Source organism: Chelonoidis abingdonii, chromosome 2, assembly GCF_003597395.2.
Source record: "Chelonoidis abingdonii isolate Lonesome George chromosome 2, CheloAbing_2.0, whole genome shotgun sequence".
Classification (NCBI taxonomy): Eukaryota; Metazoa; Chordata; order Testudines; family Testudinidae; genus Chelonoidis; species Chelonoidis abingdonii.
This window is the reverse complement of record NC_133770.1, coordinates 75,606,611-75,624,843: the sequence shown is the minus strand read 5'-3', so window position 1 is coordinate 75,624,843 and position 18,233 is coordinate 75,606,611. Positions and strand designations below refer to the sequence as shown.

Here is an 18,233-nt window from a genome sequence, read left to right as displayed (position 1 = left end):
AATTTCCAAATCATAACTCTTACGTGTTCATTTGTTTAAAGTTTGTTTGGGAAGCTCTCAGTTCTGCCACGTATCTGAAGAGGCTCCAAATGCTGGAAGAAAAGAAGAACCCAACTCAATCTGAAATCATTTCAGCATAAACTCAGCTGAAATCTAGACAGTAGAAACAACCCTTTCATGTTTATTAATAGTTTGGACATCAGTGCTGGGTTAGATTTGCCTATTTCATAGAAGCAAAATTTTATTTTTTTAATTGTATTTTTCAATTCAGGTTCCACTTGCTGGAGTTCTGCACTTCGATTCCTGTTCATGGCTTTTGTTTGAGAAAGCAGCTTTAGCTTTCACAGCACAGAGGATTTCCTCTCACTAACTGCTGGGAATGCCACATAAATGAATTTTTTCAGTAATTGGAATCTGTTGGCCTTCCTTTTAGGAGAACCTGAGCATTCAGTGTATTTAACCTGCATTCTGTCCTGTTTGGCTAAAGGGCCTTGTCTACTGTAACCGTGCCTTAGTGGGTCACGACTGAGGATGCCAAATTCAGGACGAACTGCTGAGAAATAGGGCAAACACAACCCAAAACTGGTGGTTATTCTTTTATAAGATATACCAAACCAGCCACAAAAGTAAACTCCTGTTTCAACACACTGGCTAACAAGAAAACATAAAGGCAGTTTCCTCAGGCATTCCAGTTCTTATATCACCAAAAACACTGGATTCAGAGATGAGTGGTTCTTTACAACTAGTCTCATCAAATAATAGGTTCTTCTGATCCCAAAGGACCAGCCACACACCCACGTCAATATATAACTTAGATCTTACCCAAAAATCACACTGATGCCAATCCTTTAGTATCTAAAATCTAAAGCTTTATTTATAAAGAGAAAGAAAGGTGAGAGTTAAAATTGGTTAAAGGAATCAATTGCATACAGCAATGGCAAAGTTCTTGGTTCAGGCTTGTAGAAGTGATGGAATAAACTGCTGGCTTACGTCTCTGGAGTACATCCACAGTTTGGATGGGTCATTCAGTCCATTATACAGAGCTTCAGTTTGTAGCAAAGTTCCTCCAGAGGTAAGAATCAGGATTGAAGACAAAATGGAGAAGATGCAGCTGTCTTTTATAGTCTTTAGCCATGCAACCTGTGTTTCCTTTGTTTCAAACACAAGCTGACCAGCACATGGCTTGGAAGCCTTAGAGTTCTGTCCATACGCATGTCCCTGGATGCCTTGCTGAGTCATAAGGTGTATCCCTTGTCTTCTCTCAATGGGTCAGTTATATACCTGATGGTCCTTAATGGGACATCAAGCAGGCTAGGCAGTGTTGATGCCAAACTGTCTGGCAGTGTCACCCAGAAGCATAGCACAAGTTTGAAATACAGACATACATATATATTTATAACTCATAATACAAAGGTATACAAACATATAAACAAGATTATAATATCTGGCAAATTATACAGATATCTTACATGGCATATCTGGCTGTGACCGGTGTCCCAGTGTGGGATAGCTATTGTCACTCAGTTAGGGTGAACTGCAAAGAATGAGGCAGACAGTCGCCATAAAGCTGGTGGATATTCCAATACTTCTAACTTACCTTACAGAAATGATACATGTATACAGATAGCAAAACATAACTTTTTCATAGACACCTCACTCGACAATCTTTGTACAATATATGCTGCAAATATATAACAGTGGTTGCAACAATGATCTATATGGTCATATTTTAATCAGATAATGTCACATCTACACTAGCATTTTTCTAAAAAACTCACTGCCGCTGGTGCAATTCCATCTTCCAAATAAGTATCACCTATTCACAAAAAGTTCTAATTATAATATATTCCCATCATTTAATATGTTTGTTTTCATTTGTACTATAATATATCTGCAGTATATTGTAAAGGGTGATGTAAATTTACAGCTTTATGTGAAACAAATAATTCTTCCCAACTTTTTGTTTTGAAGAACATTATTAATGTGTATTATTACTTGCACTTGCAGCTTCCAAACTACAAAAATTTTAAAGGAACGATCCAGGAACTTGGTCAGAATCAGTATGCAGTTAGTGGTGAAATATTTGTGGTGGACAGGAATACAGTAGAGATTACAGAGCTTCCAGTTAGAACATGGACCCAGGTTAGTAACAATGAAATACATTTAGTTTAAAACAAATTTGCTAGACTACTTAATCACTTATTCAGATGAATTCTTCAGGCTGGTGGTAGTATGTATTTCAGGAAACAAAGTATGGGTTTCCTTTTGCTTGGCCTTAGTAGAAGGTGTGTTTATTGTCAGGCTACCTACTGTACTTTACTTTAAGGAATACCATTTTTTCTTCTTGAATTAATCCACAATCCTCTGTATGTCTTCAAACATGCCATTCATCCTTTGCTTAGGGACATCAAATGCCCGCACAACTGGTGCCGGTTCTGGTCTGCATTCTGCAGATTGTCTTGTCAAAAGGTTCAAATAATGATTTTTTTTGATTTTTTTTGATTTTTTTTAACCAAGTGGCTCTTGGTGACACAGGGCATTGTAATCCCTTAATGTTGTGTGACTTTAGAGCATATCCATTTGCATTGTTAAGCCATGCTGAGGAATTACAGTTCTTGCTTTATGTTGTTCATTTCTAGTGTTTGCTATCTTTCTTGTAGGTATACAAAGAACAAGTGCTAGAACCTATGTTGAATGGGACCGAAAAAACTCCAGCATTAATTTCCGATTACAAGGAGTACCATACTGATACAACTGTGAAATTTGTTGTGAAAATGACAGAAGAAAAACTTGCTCAAGCAGAAGCTGCTGGATTGCACAAAGTCTTTAAACTTCAAACAAGTCTTACTTGTAATTCTATGGTAACTTTTCTATGTTTGACTACCAGAATCATTACGGTAGCTTGTTGTGAGCTCACCTGTTTTTGTGATGGCCTGCTGGTGGCACTTTATTGGTCCAATACATGACATAACACATCTCTTTCATGTTTTGTTACTGACAAAAAGAATTACAGTGCATTTAAGTTGTTAGTTCTGTGATGCAACAGATTTGTCTCTGGCTTATTCATTCATATTGGGCAGTGTAACTTAAATTTTGAAGCTTCATCAGAAAAATCTGGTGCATTGGACAATGTTGTATACTTCAAAAAATGTATTTAATATCATATTTGTCATTATAGAATAACAATAATAATTTGGTTCAATGGCTGTAAAATATTCAGTAGATCTCAGAAGAAACACATCCATTGTAGAGTTCAGGTATCTTTTAGCCTGAAGTAACTGAATTTTTTTTCCGCCAGCTAGACAGTTCAAATTTCTTTTCACTCAGAAGCTGTGCGGCTAGGCAATATCATTTAAATATAAAATATATTATTCATGTGAACACTTACTTTCCATCTTACCTTACACTGCATCAGTACACTACGAGTGACAGGGCAATTCCCCTGCTTGTCCATGTATACTTGTGCTAGCTCTTGTCGAGCTAGCGTGTGTATAAATAGCAGTGTTGCCTCTGTAGCACTGGTAGTGGCAGGGGAGGCACAGCTGACTTGTACCAAGTACAAACCCACCTGAAACTGGGTTTAATATAATATCTTTATTATTAACAATATACAAGTCAAAGCATGAAGGGGCATACAAATGTTTAGCATATCTAGCATGTAAATACCTTGGAAAGCCAGCTACAACAGTGCCATGTGAACACCTATTTTCACTTTTCAGGTGACATTGTAAATAAGAAGTAGGCAGCAGCATCTCCCATAAATGTAAACAAACTTGTTTTTCTTAGCGATTGGGTGAACAAGAAGTAGGACTGAGTGGACTTGTAGGCGCTAAACTTTTACATTGTTTTGTTTTTGAGTGATAAAATTATGTAAAAAAAATCTACATTTATAAGTTGCACTTTCACGATAAAGAGATCGCATGTCAGTACTTGTATGAGGTGAATTGAAAAATACAATTTATCTTTTTTTACAGTGCAAATATTTGTAATAAAAAATAATAATAAAGTGAGCACTGCACACTTTGTATTTTGTGTTGTAATTGAAATCAATATATTTGAAAGTGTAGAAAAACATCCAAAATAGTTGTTATAAATTTCAATTGGTATTCTATTATTGTTTAATAGCTTGATTAAAACTGTGATTAATCATGATTAATTTTTTTAATTGAGTTAATTTGTTTTGAGTTAAGCGCTTGAGTTAACTGCGATTAATTGACTGTACTACTTTATATCTAGATAGATAAAATGAGGCCCTGAATGCCTCTGCTAAATTCAGGGATGTTCATAAATATTTCAAATAGTGTTTGAAAATATTAGTGCATTAGCTGGATGGGATTTGTTTCTATCACTGTATGCATGTTCATGTGCTGTATGATTGTACATTAGGGACTGATTTTGATCTCCTACCAGTTGTACATAGGTACAACTACAGTGATGTCAATGCAGTTAATCTTGATTTACATCTCTGTAAATAAGATCATGATCTTTCTGTAAGAAACTTTTTAAAAATCCAACTCTGTATACAGTGTGTGTTTATATGTAACATTAGACTATACATACTAAACTCACACTTATGTGGTGTTTTAACAAAGTTTAATTTACAAAATATTATTTTGTTTGAATCTTCTGTAGGTGCTATTTGATCATATGGGATGTCTGAAGAAGTATGAAACTGTGCAAGATATTCTGAAGGAATTCTTCGATTTACGATTAAATTACTATAGTTTGCGCAAGGAGTGGCTTGTAGGAATGTTGGGGGCAGAATCTACCAAGCTTAACAATCAAGCTCGCTTCATTCTGGAGAAGATACAGGGGAAAATTACCATCGGTAAGAAGAAAAATTATAAAACTTAAAAGTTAGAACATTTTGAGAAGTAATTTAGATCAAACTAACAGAGAAAAAAAGGCATCAGTTTTCTTGACCCAAACATTATTTTGTGTCTCACACATAGAGAATAGATCAAAGAGAGATTTGATTCAAATGTTAGTCCAGAGAGGTTTTGAATCTGACCCAGTGAAAGCCTGGAAGGAAGCACAAGAAAAGGTAATGATCTGAGTCCCTCTTGATTCTTTGCAGATTAAGTAATGTGGTATTTGTAGGGGAGAGATGTGGAAATTGTTTTATAGTTATGGATAAGATTTATTATTCTTGTGTGGAATTGTGAATGCTGATTAGGTTAGTGTTAAGAACGATAAACATCTGCATAATTTAAATGGTTATATTTTTTGTTCATGTATGTTAATAACAATAAAAAAATATTCTCTCTCTACCCTTCCCTTTGCCAGTTTACCATTTAAATTAGTATCTTGAAGAGAAATTAACTAAGAAAGAACATTGCCACATATCACTCTCCTGCATGTAGATAAATTAAAAACAGAAAACTGGGCTAATTCAAACTTGAAATCTAAACACACAAAAAGGAGAAAATTCACAGTTATCTGTCATGGGGTGCACCACTCACTGCTGGTCTGACCCCTCCTCCTGGTCACTCTAGGGATTAGCTCTTAAGGTCAGTGCTCCCTTCCACAGCTTGCATGCTGTCATTCTCTCTCTCACACAGGTGTGCAATTCATCTCTGGTCCTCTTTCGTCTTACAGTGTCCTCTTTGTGACTCAGCCCTCTGGCCGGGTCACCCAGTGTTTCCCCATTCCAGGGTTGCAGTCCCTTCTCTCTAGCAGTCCTAGGCAGTCTTTCCTCTCACTGCCCCATGATGCCACTCCTTCAGCGGCTGGAAGGGGAACCCGGGCCTGCCCTCTACTCCGTGTTCCAGGCCAGGGGCCTTCAGTTCAGTAGTACTGGGCTTTCCTCTCTCATTCCTCACTGCTCCTTCCTTGGATGGCTTCCTACCACACCTGGTTCATCTTCTTACTCTAGGTATTCCAGTTCCAAACCCTCATCCCTCTCGCCAGGGAATGCCTGCTGCGTGCCTTTTTGCAGGCTTTCCCAGCAGCCCCCTTCTCTTGCCAGCAACCTGCCTATTCCTGCATGGCTGAACCTGTTTCTAATTAGTTTCCTGGTCCTTGAGTCCTCATCCAGGTGCAGCCTGTGGAATTAATTGGCCTACGTGGCCCACCCCTTCTAATCCTGTGTGAAAATAATTTTCAGAGGAACAATAATTTGGCCTCCTCAGACATTATTTACAGAGTATTACACTTGAATTTACTGATGCAACCCATACTTTCATGACTGATCATTCTCTGACACTATGTTCATGTGAGCATACAGTATGATATTTATTTGCTTAAGAGAAATATGAGAGATGGACCTTTGGAATACTAAATGAATATTATCTTTGTTCTTTTTAGTTATGTATAAGTCAGGCTAAAATTTACTGGAGTATTTCATTTTTTAAAGTGTTTTATTTGAAGTAACTTATTAGAGTAAGACGATTAAGAACTCTTCGGCCTCTAAAATGATTCATAGTCTATTTCACTTTCTCTTCCAACTTTTAAATGTTAGAAATCACGTATGAAAAAGGTTTTTTTAATTTTAATCACAGTTATTTTTCAGTGCTGCTACTGAATTTGGCTGTTTAATGATTTACTTATTTTTAATTCAATTTATTTATTTTTATTTGTTTTATATTGTGTGTGTGTGTGTGTTTTAATTATTTTCTACTTATTGCTACCATATTTTAATTATATATAATGTATCATCATGTTCCCATTACACATCTGATGTTTGGTATTTAATAATAGAATTTCTGATAAGAGAAGGAGAAATGTTGATTCCCTCCAAAACTAAAATTCATAACACCTTTGGTTATGGAAGCAGTTCCAGATAACAACTAAAATATTAGTGTCCTTCCCAAAAGAGACAGTTGTATAATGTGATTGGAATGCACTGCCATCTTATTTAGTCTCTTTTATAGTCTTAAAGTATGTGTAAAATCATAATTTGAAATTACAGTTTTAATATAATTTCATTGCAGGCAGCAGAAGAGGAAGAAACACAGAATCTGAATGATGATACCTCCTCTTCTTCAGGCTCTACCTCAGGCCCTGATTTTAACTACATCCTAAACATGTCTCTTTGGTGTCTTACTAAGGAGAAAGTAGAAGAGCTAATTAAACAGAGAGATTCAAAGGTTTGAAAATTGTGGAAAAACCATTTTGAAACCATTTCATCACCATCATTAGATCTAATATAAAGCATTTATATTGTGAATGTTCAAGTTTGATATTCTTCATATTGTTTAGTAACGTAAATTGCTACGTACTACCTTTATGTTTTAGGGGAGAGAACTCACTGACCTCAGGAGGAAGTCTCCTTCAGATCTCTGGAAAGAAGATTTAGCAGCTTTCATTGAAGAGCTTGATGTATGTTTAAATACCTTTATGAATAAGTTTTTATTAAGAATTAACATTTTAATCGTTATTGTTTTCCTTAAAAAGCATTTATAGAAATAATGTACAATAAATTGGGAACAGGAAATCCTTTGGTATGTCAAGCCAGGATGGCTGTTTTCTTTCATCAACATATAATTAGGGCTGTTAGTTAATCACAGTTAACTCATGTGATTAACTCAAAAAAATTAATTGTGATTAAAAAAATTAATCGCAGCTTTAATTGCACTGTTAATAATAGAATACCAATTGAAATGTATTAAATATTTTTGGATGTTTCTACATTTTCAAATATATTAATTTCAATTACAGCATAGAATACGAAATGTACAGTACTCTTTTTATATTATTTTTATTACAAATGTTTGCACTGTAAAAATGATAAAATAAATAGTATTTTTCAATTCACCTCATACAAGTATTGTAGTGCAATCTCTTTATCCTGAACTTACAAATGTAGATTTTTTTAATTACATAACTGCATTCAAAAATAAAACAATGTAAAACTTTAGAGTCTGCAAGTCCACTCAGTCCTCCTTCTTGTTCAGCCAATTGCTAAGACAAACAAGTTTTGTTTACGTTTACAGGAGATAATGCTGTTCGCTTCTTATTTACAATGTCACCAGAAAGTGAGGTGTTTGCATGGCACTTTTGTAGCCGTATTGCAAGGTATTTGCATGCCAGATATGCTAAACATTTGTATGCCCCTTCATGCTTCGGCCACCATTCCAGAGGATATACTTTCATGCTGATGACGCTTGTTACAAAAATGATGCATTAATTAAACTTGTGACTGAACTCCTTGGGGGGAGAATTGTATGTCTCCTGCTCTGTTTTACCCGCATTTTGCCATGTATTTCATGTTATAGCAGTCTTAGATGATGACCCAGCACATGTTTGTTTTAAGAAACATTCACTGCAGATTTGATAAAATGCAGAGAGGGTACCATTGGTAGATTTCTAAAGATAGATACAGCACTTGGCCCAAGGTTTAAGAATCTGAAGTGCCTTCCAAAATCTGAGAGGGACGAGGTATGGAGCATGCTTTCAGAAGTTTTAAAAGAGCAACACTCCGATGCGAAAACTACAGAACCTGAACCAACAAAAAAGAAAATCAACTGTGCATGCTGGTGGCATCTGATTCAGATGATGAAAATGAACACGCATCGGTCCGTACTGCTCTGGATTGTTATCAGGCAGAACCCACCATCAGCATGGACGCATGTCCGCTGGAATGGTGGTTGAAGCATGAAGGATCATATGAATGTTTAGCGCATCTGGCTCATAAATATCTTGTGATGCTGGCTACAACAGTGCCATGTAGGGTGATCAGATGTCCCGATTTTATAGGGACAGTCCCGATTTTATAGGGACAGTCCCGATTTTGGGGTCTGTTTCTTATATAGGCTCCTATTCAGCTCCTTTCCTTCTCCCCCCCCCTCCCCCCCGGTCCCAATTTGTCACATTTGCTGTCTAGTCACCCTAGTGCCCTGCGAACGCCTTTTTTGACTTTCAGGTGACATTGTCAACAAGAAGCAGGCAGCATTATCTCCCAAAGTTCAAATTTCTTGATAAAGAGATTATACTACAATACTTGTAATAGGGGAATTGAAAAATATTATTTATTTTGGTTTTTTACAGTGGAAATATTTGTTATAAAAAGAAATATAAAGTGAGCACTGTACACTTTGTATTCTATGTTGTAATTGAAATAACATATTTGAAAATGTAGAAAACATCCAAAAATATTTAAATAAATGGTATTCTAATATTAACAGTATGATTAATCGCAGTTAATTTTTTTAATCACTTGATAGCCCTACATATAATCATAGGATGGTAGGGCTGGAAGGGACCGCAAGAGGTCATCTATTCCTGCCCCCCATGCTGAGGCAGGACCAGGTATACTGAGACCATCCCTGATAGGTGTTTGTCTAATCTGTTCTTAAAAACCTCCAGTGACAGGGATTTCATAACTTCCTTTGGAAACCTGTTCCAGTATTTAACTGTCCTTATAGTTAGAACATTTTTCCTAATATCTAACCTAAATCTCCCTTGCTGCAAATTAAGTCCATTCTTCTCCTACCTTCAGTGGACACGAAGAACAATTGACTACCATCCTCTTTATAATAGCTCTTAATGTATTTGAGGACTGTTATCCAGTCTCCTCGCAGTCTTCTTTTCTCAATACAAGACATGATCATTTTTTTTAACCTTTTCACATAGGTCAGTTTTCTAAACCTTTTATCATTTTTGTTGCTTTCCTCTGGACTGTCTCCAATTTGTCTACATGTTTTTTTAAAATGTGCCCAAAACGGGATGCAATACTTCAGCTGAGGCCTCACTAGTAGAGGAGGGCATTTGCCTCCTATGTCTTCTATACAGTATTCCTGTCAATACACCTCAGAATATTAGCCTTCTTGCAGATGTATCACATTGTTGACTCGTATTCAATTTGTGATCCACTTTAATCTCCACATCCTTTTCAGTAGTACTAATGCGTGACCCTAGCCAGTTCTTAACCATTTTGAATTTGTGCATATGATTTTTCCTTCCCAAGTGTAGTACTTTCAGCTTGTCTTTATTGAATTTCATTTGTTGATTTCAGACCAATTCTCCAATTTGTCAAGGTCATTTTGAATTCTAATGCTGTCTTTCCAGTGTGCTTGCAACACCTCCTGGCTTGGTGTCATTTGCAAATCTTATAAGCATACTCTCCACTCCATTACCTGAGTCATTAATGAAAATGTTGCAAAGTACCTGTTCCAGGACAGATCCTGACTGGACGCCACTAGATATGTCCTCTGAGTTTGACAGTGAGCCATTGATGATAACTGTCTCTGAGTATGGTCTTTCAACTAGTTGTATATCCACCTTGTAGTAATTTCATCTAGGCCACATTTCCTTGGTTTTCTTATGAGAATGTCTTGGGGGACTGTATCAAAAGTCTTACAAAAATCAAGAGATATTACATCTGCTACTTCACCCCTGTCCAGTAGGCCAGTAACTCTGTCAAAGTCTGAATGACTCTGGTTTGGCATGATTTGTTCTTGACAGATCCTTGCTCACTATTATATCCCTATTATCTTTTAAGTGCTTACAAATTAGTTGTTTAATAATTTGTTCCAATACCTTTCCAGGTATCAATGTTAGGCTTCCTGATGCATGATTCTCTGGATCCTCTTTGTTCTCTTTTTTTAAAGATAGATACCGTTTGGCCTTCTCCAGTCCTCAGGGCCCTCACCTGTCCTCCATGAGTTCTCTAAGATAATCACTAATGGTTCCAAGATTGCTTCAGCAGAAGTACCCGAGGTTGACTTTCATCAGGCACTGTAAACTTGAATACATCTAACCTATCTGAATATTTTTAATCTGTTCTTTCCCTATGCTGGCTTGTGTTCTTTCCCCCATGTTATTAATATTACAATTAAAATATCACGATTATTGTTTTTAGTGGTGGCTAAAGCAAAATAGGCATTAAGCACCTCAGCCTTCTTGCTGTTGTCTGTTATGAGCTCCCTTTCCCTGCTAAGTAGTGGACCTACACTTTCCTTAGTATTTCTCTTGTTCCTAATATATTTATAGAAGCTCTTCTTATTGCCTTTTATGTCACTTGCTAGGTATAGCTCACATTATAAGAGTCTTTACTTACATGTTAATTGCAGATCCTATCCCAGGTTTCCTTTTTCATGGAAAATACTATCTGCTCAGTGTGTCTCTTTCTTCTATTCCTCATACCTGTGGCAATAAGAACAAACTGAAAGAAGTGATTTATTGAATTACTACTGTGAATAATTACCCTTGAATATTGAATGTAAAGTCAAGTTTCAAGTGGTTCTAGGCTACACTTGGATCAGTCTGTCCGGAATTAGATGAAATCTGGAATTCCAAAAGTTAAAAAGACAATTGAGCTTAACTGTAATGCACGGAAAATCCTCACATGCTCAAAATTTTAATGTCTATAGAATTGAGCTAGTTCCCAGATAGATCTAATATATTGTAATATAATTATGTCAGTCACATGAGTTTATGGAAAATTAATTTTGTCAAATTAACTTTATCATTTTTGATGAGATCATGAGTTTGGTTGATAAAGATAATCATGTTGATGCAATATACTAAGACTTCTGTAATGCATTTGACTTGGTACTGCACAACATTTTGATTAAGAAACTAGAATGATGCAAAACTAACATGACTCGCCTTAAACTGAGTAAAAACTAGTTAAGTAATAGGTCTCAAATTGTTTTGGAAACAGGAAATCATCATTGAATGGGTGTGTTTCTAGTGGCGTTCTACAGGGATTGGTTCTTGGCCCTACACTGTTTACATTTTTATTAATTATCTGGAAGAAAACAAAAACATTACTGATAAAGATGATACAAAAGTTTGGGGGAGTGGTGAGTAATGAAGAGGAAATGGCACTGAAAAAGAGCAGTCTGGATCACTTGGTATTTTGGGTGCAAGCAAACAGTGTGCATTTTAATACAGCCAAATGTAGTCATACAACTAGGAACAAAGAATACAGGCCATAGTTACAAGATGGGGACCTTTAACCTGGGAACAGTAACTCTGAAAAGGACTTGGGCATCATCGTGGAAGATCAGCTGAACATGAGCTCCTAGTGTGACCAAAAAGACTAATGAAATCCTTCAATGTATAAAAAGGGGAATATTGAGTATTATATTACATATGTATTTGGTATTTGGTGCAACAGCTGTGTCCAGCTGTGTCCAGTCACAATTCAAGAAGGACATTGATAAATTGGAGAGGGTTCAAAGAAGATCACAAGAATGATTAAATAATTGGAAAACATTCCTTTAGAGTGAAAGACTCAAGGAGCTTAATCTATTTAGCTTATCAAAGAGAAGGTTACGGGTTTACTTGAACACAAACGATATGTACCTATGTGGGGAACCAAAATGTAATAGTTGAAGGCTCTTCAATCTCGCAAGCAAAGATATAACAAATTCCAGTGCCTGGAAGTCGAAGCTAGGCAATTTCAAACTAGAAATAATGTGCAGTTTTTTAAACAGCGAAGGTCACTGACTGTTGAATAACTTGCCAAGTATTGTGGTGGATTCTCCATCGCTGGAAGTTTTTAAATCAAGATTAGATGTTTTTCTAAAAGAGATGCTCTAGTTCAAGCAGAATTAATTCAGAGAATTCCTTTGAGAACATCTAAACTAGGTGGTCCCAATGGTCTCTGCTGTCCTTATAGTCTATATGAATTGTGTTTAACAAGTTACTTATATCTCTCTTTCCCCTTATTGCTCATTAGAAAGTAGAAGCTCAAGAAAGAGAAGATATTTTGGCTGGCATGGTTGGCAAACCAATAAAGGGTAAAGTTGGTAAACCCAAGATGAAGAAACTTCAGTTAGAAGAGACCATGCCATCCCCATTTGGTAGAAGAATAGTTCCACAGGTTACATCTGCTATGAAAGCTGATGCTAGTAAGAAATTGCTAAAGAAGAAGAAGGCAAGTCAAAATATTTAATTTATCATTTTCATGCTAGTTCTGTAGGAAGTGCTACTGGTTTTTACGTTACCAGTTAGCACAGGAAGAATCCAAGCCACTAAACCAATGGTACTATAAAGACACTTTTGCTTTATATTGCCCACAGTCTACAAAAAGGACAGAACTACATGTCTGGTTGCTTTGTATTGGCAAGCTTCTTGTAATTGCTTACAGCTATTTTTTTCACCAACAAGTCTCAGTATTGGCCTGTTTATTCTTTGGCAAAGACTAATAAATATATTACAGTTTGGTCCTGAAGCACACAGTATTGCTATTCTTTTCACTTCAGATTTATCACCACCTTTTTAATTTTTAGGGTGATCTTGATTCTCTAGCAATAAAAATGGAATTTGATGAGGAATTTGGTGGAACCCCAGCAGAGGGTGGTGGAGAGGACTCACTGAATACATCTGTCTCAGTGTGTAAAACTCCTAAACCCAAGAGGGAGAAAAAGGAGCCTGGTAAGTTACTTGCACACTGGTAATTAAACTCATTACGTATTATATAAGATTAAGATATACAGCTGGCCAAAGCTGCGTACTATATTTATGTTCATTATCAACTTTTTTTGTATCTTTAGTTTGTTAGAGACTGTCAGAATCTTAAACATATCATTTTTGTTTTATACTCTATTAGTGTATGAGAAGGGACCATATGCCTTTTTAAAAGCATTACCACAGGAGAAACATTCCATAATAATTACCACTATGTAGGTTTATATAATCCTTTTCATGCTAAGATTATGTCCAAGTGCTTTAGAAAAGCTATGCCATAGTTTAGTAGCACAGTAGCAATGACAGCAGGCGAGGTAGTAAATGCTATAGTTAATTGCATAATCATATCCATTCTAACCCCCTGGTTTTAGTAACTAGTAATTTACTAAAAATACCACTACTGAGCTGAGTTTTTCCAGGTTTTGTCTCTTTCCAAAGATGATTTTAAAAAAATTGTGCCAGAATGCTTAAGTTTGGGGAGTATAAATAAAGTAGAAAAATATATTTATTTAATTATGAAAAAGGAACTTATTTGAGGTTGCCAGATTACTGCAGAGGTAGAGGTGAAGAGCAGGGAGGCAAGGCTGCACTTAGAACAGCTGTGGATTTCCAGAGTCTAGACAAGCACCTTGACTCTCAAGAACAAATGTGCTGCTGTGAGTAGTAAAAGGCAGGTTTTTTGGATATCTGTCATATTCTTGAAGTGGTCCCAGTACCACAGGCCGTAGGTCATGCATACAGAGCTGCAGGGTCATGAAGCAGCTCAATGCCCAGGCTATGCATGTCTGTTCTCAGAACATACAACTCAGTTGCCAGAACTTGTGTCTTGGTACCACAGAATAACCAATGGATGTCTGTGTCCTAAGCAGCTTGTAACCTTCTAGTAATACAAGAAATAGGTGAGGAAAGCAAAAAAGAGAAAATAAAAATAGATTGTAAAAAACTAAAATGTTGTCAGTAGCTACCGGTGTGGTGCTCTGCTCTTGTTCGATAATGATAACAGTCAGCTGCGTGCATGTTCCCTCTGTGTGCTGTCCCGGCTCTGCGCAGATAGCTGACACAGCAAACCCCAAGAGAACCCCCAAAGACCACAGACTCGAATAAGGTATGAAGGAACCCAAGCTAGGTTTATTGTCAAACAAAGCATAGTAATAGTTTCCCGTAGACTTTACAAGATATAATACGAATTTGTGCCCCCTGGCAACAGACCAGCTCAGTCAGTGGCAGGACTTTCCACTGCCTCCTATATCAGACAAAGATGTGCACTCCAGGACCTACTTTTATATGATTACAGGACAGATTAGTCATCTCTACTGATGTATTGAGGTACAGCCCCTTGACTCATTGGAGGCTGTCTCCCTCTTTGATCATGTTGTTTCAAACAGATCTATCCATCATGCTGTCCTGTTGACTCTGCCTTTAAGATGCACCTGTCTGTTTCTTGTTATCTCTATGGAGAGTTCTGATGCCATCTTGGCACAAGTTCCTCTTATTAGCACTTATATGTGGATGCACCTGCTTCTAGCAGCCCTCTTCTCACCAACTTCTGTGAGTGGGGCCTGCCTCTGGTGCACAGCCCAGCTTTTGCTTAGCAATGCCTGGAAGTACTTTGGTTCAGGCTTCAGGCCTCAGACTGGGCCTTTGATACAAGAGTTTATGTTTCAGGGCCTCATCTTACTACATAAACAAACAAACAAAAAAGAGAATGCAAAATGAGAAAGTAAAAGACGGAGTGTGTGTAAGAGAAGGGGCTTCCATCTTCTGTGAAGTTGTATCACCCAGACCTTCAAAGATGGGTAAATGTCCTTCAGGAAGAAAAGGGAAATGAGAACATGATATTCCTTTCAGAAAAGCTTTTACAAAAATGTAGGAAGCCAATTTTAGGCATTATAAAGAATAAGAAAAGACACCATAAATCTGTGCCCCCTCCCCCCGGCCTCATAACACTCTCTCACCCCATTCTAAGTATTACTTTATATTGTAGGTACCAGGGTAAGAAGAACACCATCCTCCACAAAATCCGCTGCAAAAAAAGTGAAGAAACGAAACCCTTGGTCAGATGATGAATCCAAGTCTGAAAGTGATTTAGAAGAAAATGAACCTGTGATTATTCCAAGGGACTCTTTGCTTAGAAGAGCTGCAGGTACTCAGTTTTTTTGTAAAAGCAGCACTGTGTTTTATAGAATGACTGTACGTGAACTATTGTATGAACAGAATATGCAAACTTAAGTCTTAAATATGCCTCTCAGAATATCTTTAATCCTGATCTTTCCTTACTTTGAATAGGGGATTTGATAACCTGCATATAGTTTGTGTTGTAAATTCTGCTCTAAAATACTGCTAAAATTCTGCTTAAAACACTAAGCTTTATATTAAAGAAGGAGATACATTCAGTTATTTATGTTCCCTCATAAGAGGTAGGTTTCACATCCTTCCTTAAGAGATGAATGTTTCTTGGAATTAACTGTTTACAATAGTAGGTTTTGCAGTGTGGACTGGTAGCTGCTAGAACTCCATACTTCCTAGTTAACAGAAAAAAACAAAAAAAAACCCTCATGAAACAGGTAAATGGAAACAAGATTCAGCTATTACAAACCAGTTACATTATATATATATTTTAACTAGGTAATAGCAGCAGAGTACTATAAAACTACCAAAAGAAAAATCACAATCTGTTCTAAAATATTTAGCTCCTGATATATGAACATACTACAGTCTGAGTTAGACAGCATCTGAGAAATGTATCCTGAAAATTTTTCTTAAATTTAAGGATTTAGGAACAGTTTGCTCAAGCTTTATAATGATAAAGAATGGAGATGGGTTCAGTCGTTTATGTTCCCTCTTAAGAGATAGGTTTCACATCCTTCTTTAAGAGATGAATGTAGATGGTAGTGTTCTGTAGATACTAATCAATGCCATCTGACAATGGCTAGGCATTGGCAAGCTGTGATTTCTGCTTTTTATGCAAAATTTGTTAATTTTATTACCTTGTCCTTTCACCCCCCAAATCACCATTTGTTTGTTTTTTCTACTTGTTGCATCTTGCCATAAACATAGATTGCATACTCCGTTATTTTATTATTTGTGAAGTGGCTAGCACATTGGGACACTGACAGAAGGCACTTCAATCTAGCAAGCAAAGATATAACAAAATCCAAAATTCTGCAGAAAAGGACTAGAGGATTACAGTGGATGAGAAGCTGGATATGAGTCAACAGTGTGCCCTCGTTGCCAAGAAGGCTAACGGCATATTGGGCTGCAATAGTAGGAGCATTGCCAGCAGATCAAGGGAAATGATTATTCCCCTCTGTTTGGCACTGGCATCCAGTTTTGCGCCCCCCCCCCCTGCCCCCCACTACAGAAAGGAGGTGGACAAATTGGAAAGTCCAGAGGAGGGCAACAAAAATGATTAGGGGGCTGGGGCACATGACTTACGAGGAGAGACTGAGGGAACTGGACTTATTTAGTCGGACGAGTGAGAGGGGTTTTGACAGCAGCCTTCAACTACTTGAAGGGGGTTCCAAAGAGGATGGAGCTAGGCTTTTCTCAGGGGTGGCAGATGACAGAACAAGAAGCAATGGTCTCAAGTTGCAATGGGGGAGGTCTAGGTTGGATATTAGAAAAAATTATTTCACTAGGAGGGTGGTGAAGCACTGAAATGGGTTACCTAGGGAGGTGGTAGAATCTCCATACTTAGAGGTTTCTAAGGCCCAGCTTGACAAAACCCTGGCTGGGATGATTTAGTTGGGGTTGGTCCTGCTTTGAGCAGGAGGTTGGACTAATTAACCTTCTGAGGATTAGGTCAACCCTAATCTTCTGTGAATCTATATGCTACCATAATACAAATAATAACTACATTGAAATGCTTTCCATTTTTCATAGCTGAAAGACCCAAGTATACTTTTGATTTCTCAGAAGAGGAAGATGATGCTGATGACGATGATGCCAACAATAATAATGATTTAGATGAACTGAAAGTAAAAGCATCTCCAGTCATAAATGACCGAGAGGATGAGTTTGTTCCATCAGACAGTTTAGATAAAGATGAATATGACTTCTCTCCAGTCAAATCAAAACCTTCTCCAGAGTAAGTACAGTAACCAAATAGTTTCTTTAATATTATTTTTTAATTTAAGATAACTCTTTAGAGCCAGTGATTTTGGCCCATCTCAAATCAGAAACATGGAGATCATTTTGGGGACAATTGGGCAATGGATTCACATATTAATAATATACATACACACAGTGATCATATTAAAAGCTAAATTATACCTGCTGGGGAGGGGTGGAGGTGCATCTCACTTGAGGGTGTCAGTGAAGCATAATGTGTTCTAGGAATACTTCCTGACCCCCACCCCCTCCTTCCTGGAGTTTGGAGGCTGGGGAGGGATAGCCTCATACAGACATGCCAGCTTTGGAACCTAGAACTAGCTTAACCTTATCCTTGCCCATATGTCCTAAACAGCATCTGCAACCTCCTTATGAGTACCTCCTGTACAGGTGGATTGGAGAGCAGGGAAGCGATTCTCAGCATATTCTCTCCTTTCCAATGCACGAATGTGGAAGCAAGCATAGTTTGGCCCAAGTATTACTATAGTGTTGAAGGTGCTGCTTGCCAAATGGCATTGCTAAGTTTCTCTGCTTCTCACCATGCCCCCGCCTCAGTTTTAGTATACAAAATAGGTTGACAAAAATAGCAAAACGGAAATTCTCCAATAATGTCAAATGATCAAATTTGGCTGAGTAGTTATATAGTGGTAAATTTTTGCAAAGAGGTAGCAAAAGTGCTATATACTTTACAATACTAGTTTTATCTCTGATGTGTATCATACAGTGCCTGTGCAGTAGAATGTATATAGCACAATGCATATACA

The 18,233-nt window shown here is 37.2% G+C and overlaps 1 protein-coding gene across 3 annotated transcripts in view; it reads left to right on the top strand.

The window, feature by feature from the left end:
• Positions 1 to 18,233, top strand: part of TOP2B (DNA topoisomerase II beta) — a 120,963-nt gene that overhangs the window by 94,791 nt on the left and 7,939 nt on the right. For all 3 annotated transcript variants that reach the window (XM_032768024.2, XM_032768025.2, XM_032768026.2), the window contains 10 exons: positions 2,008 to 2,142; positions 2,661 to 2,861; positions 4,633 to 4,828; positions 4,953 to 5,044; positions 6,933 to 7,088; positions 7,237 to 7,320; positions 12,629 to 12,826; positions 13,182 to 13,326; positions 15,344 to 15,502; positions 17,242 to 17,446. In XM_032768024.2, the coding sequence (XP_032623915.1) occupies positions 2,008 to 2,142; positions 2,661 to 2,861; positions 4,633 to 4,828; positions 4,953 to 5,044; positions 6,933 to 7,088; positions 7,237 to 7,320; positions 12,629 to 12,826; positions 13,182 to 13,326; positions 15,344 to 15,502; positions 17,242 to 17,446 (1,571 nt within the window). The remainder of the gene's footprint in view (positions 1 to 2,007; positions 2,143 to 2,660; positions 2,862 to 4,632; positions 4,829 to 4,952; positions 5,045 to 6,932; positions 7,089 to 7,236; positions 7,321 to 12,628; positions 12,827 to 13,181; positions 13,327 to 15,343; positions 15,503 to 17,241; positions 17,447 to 18,233) is intronic.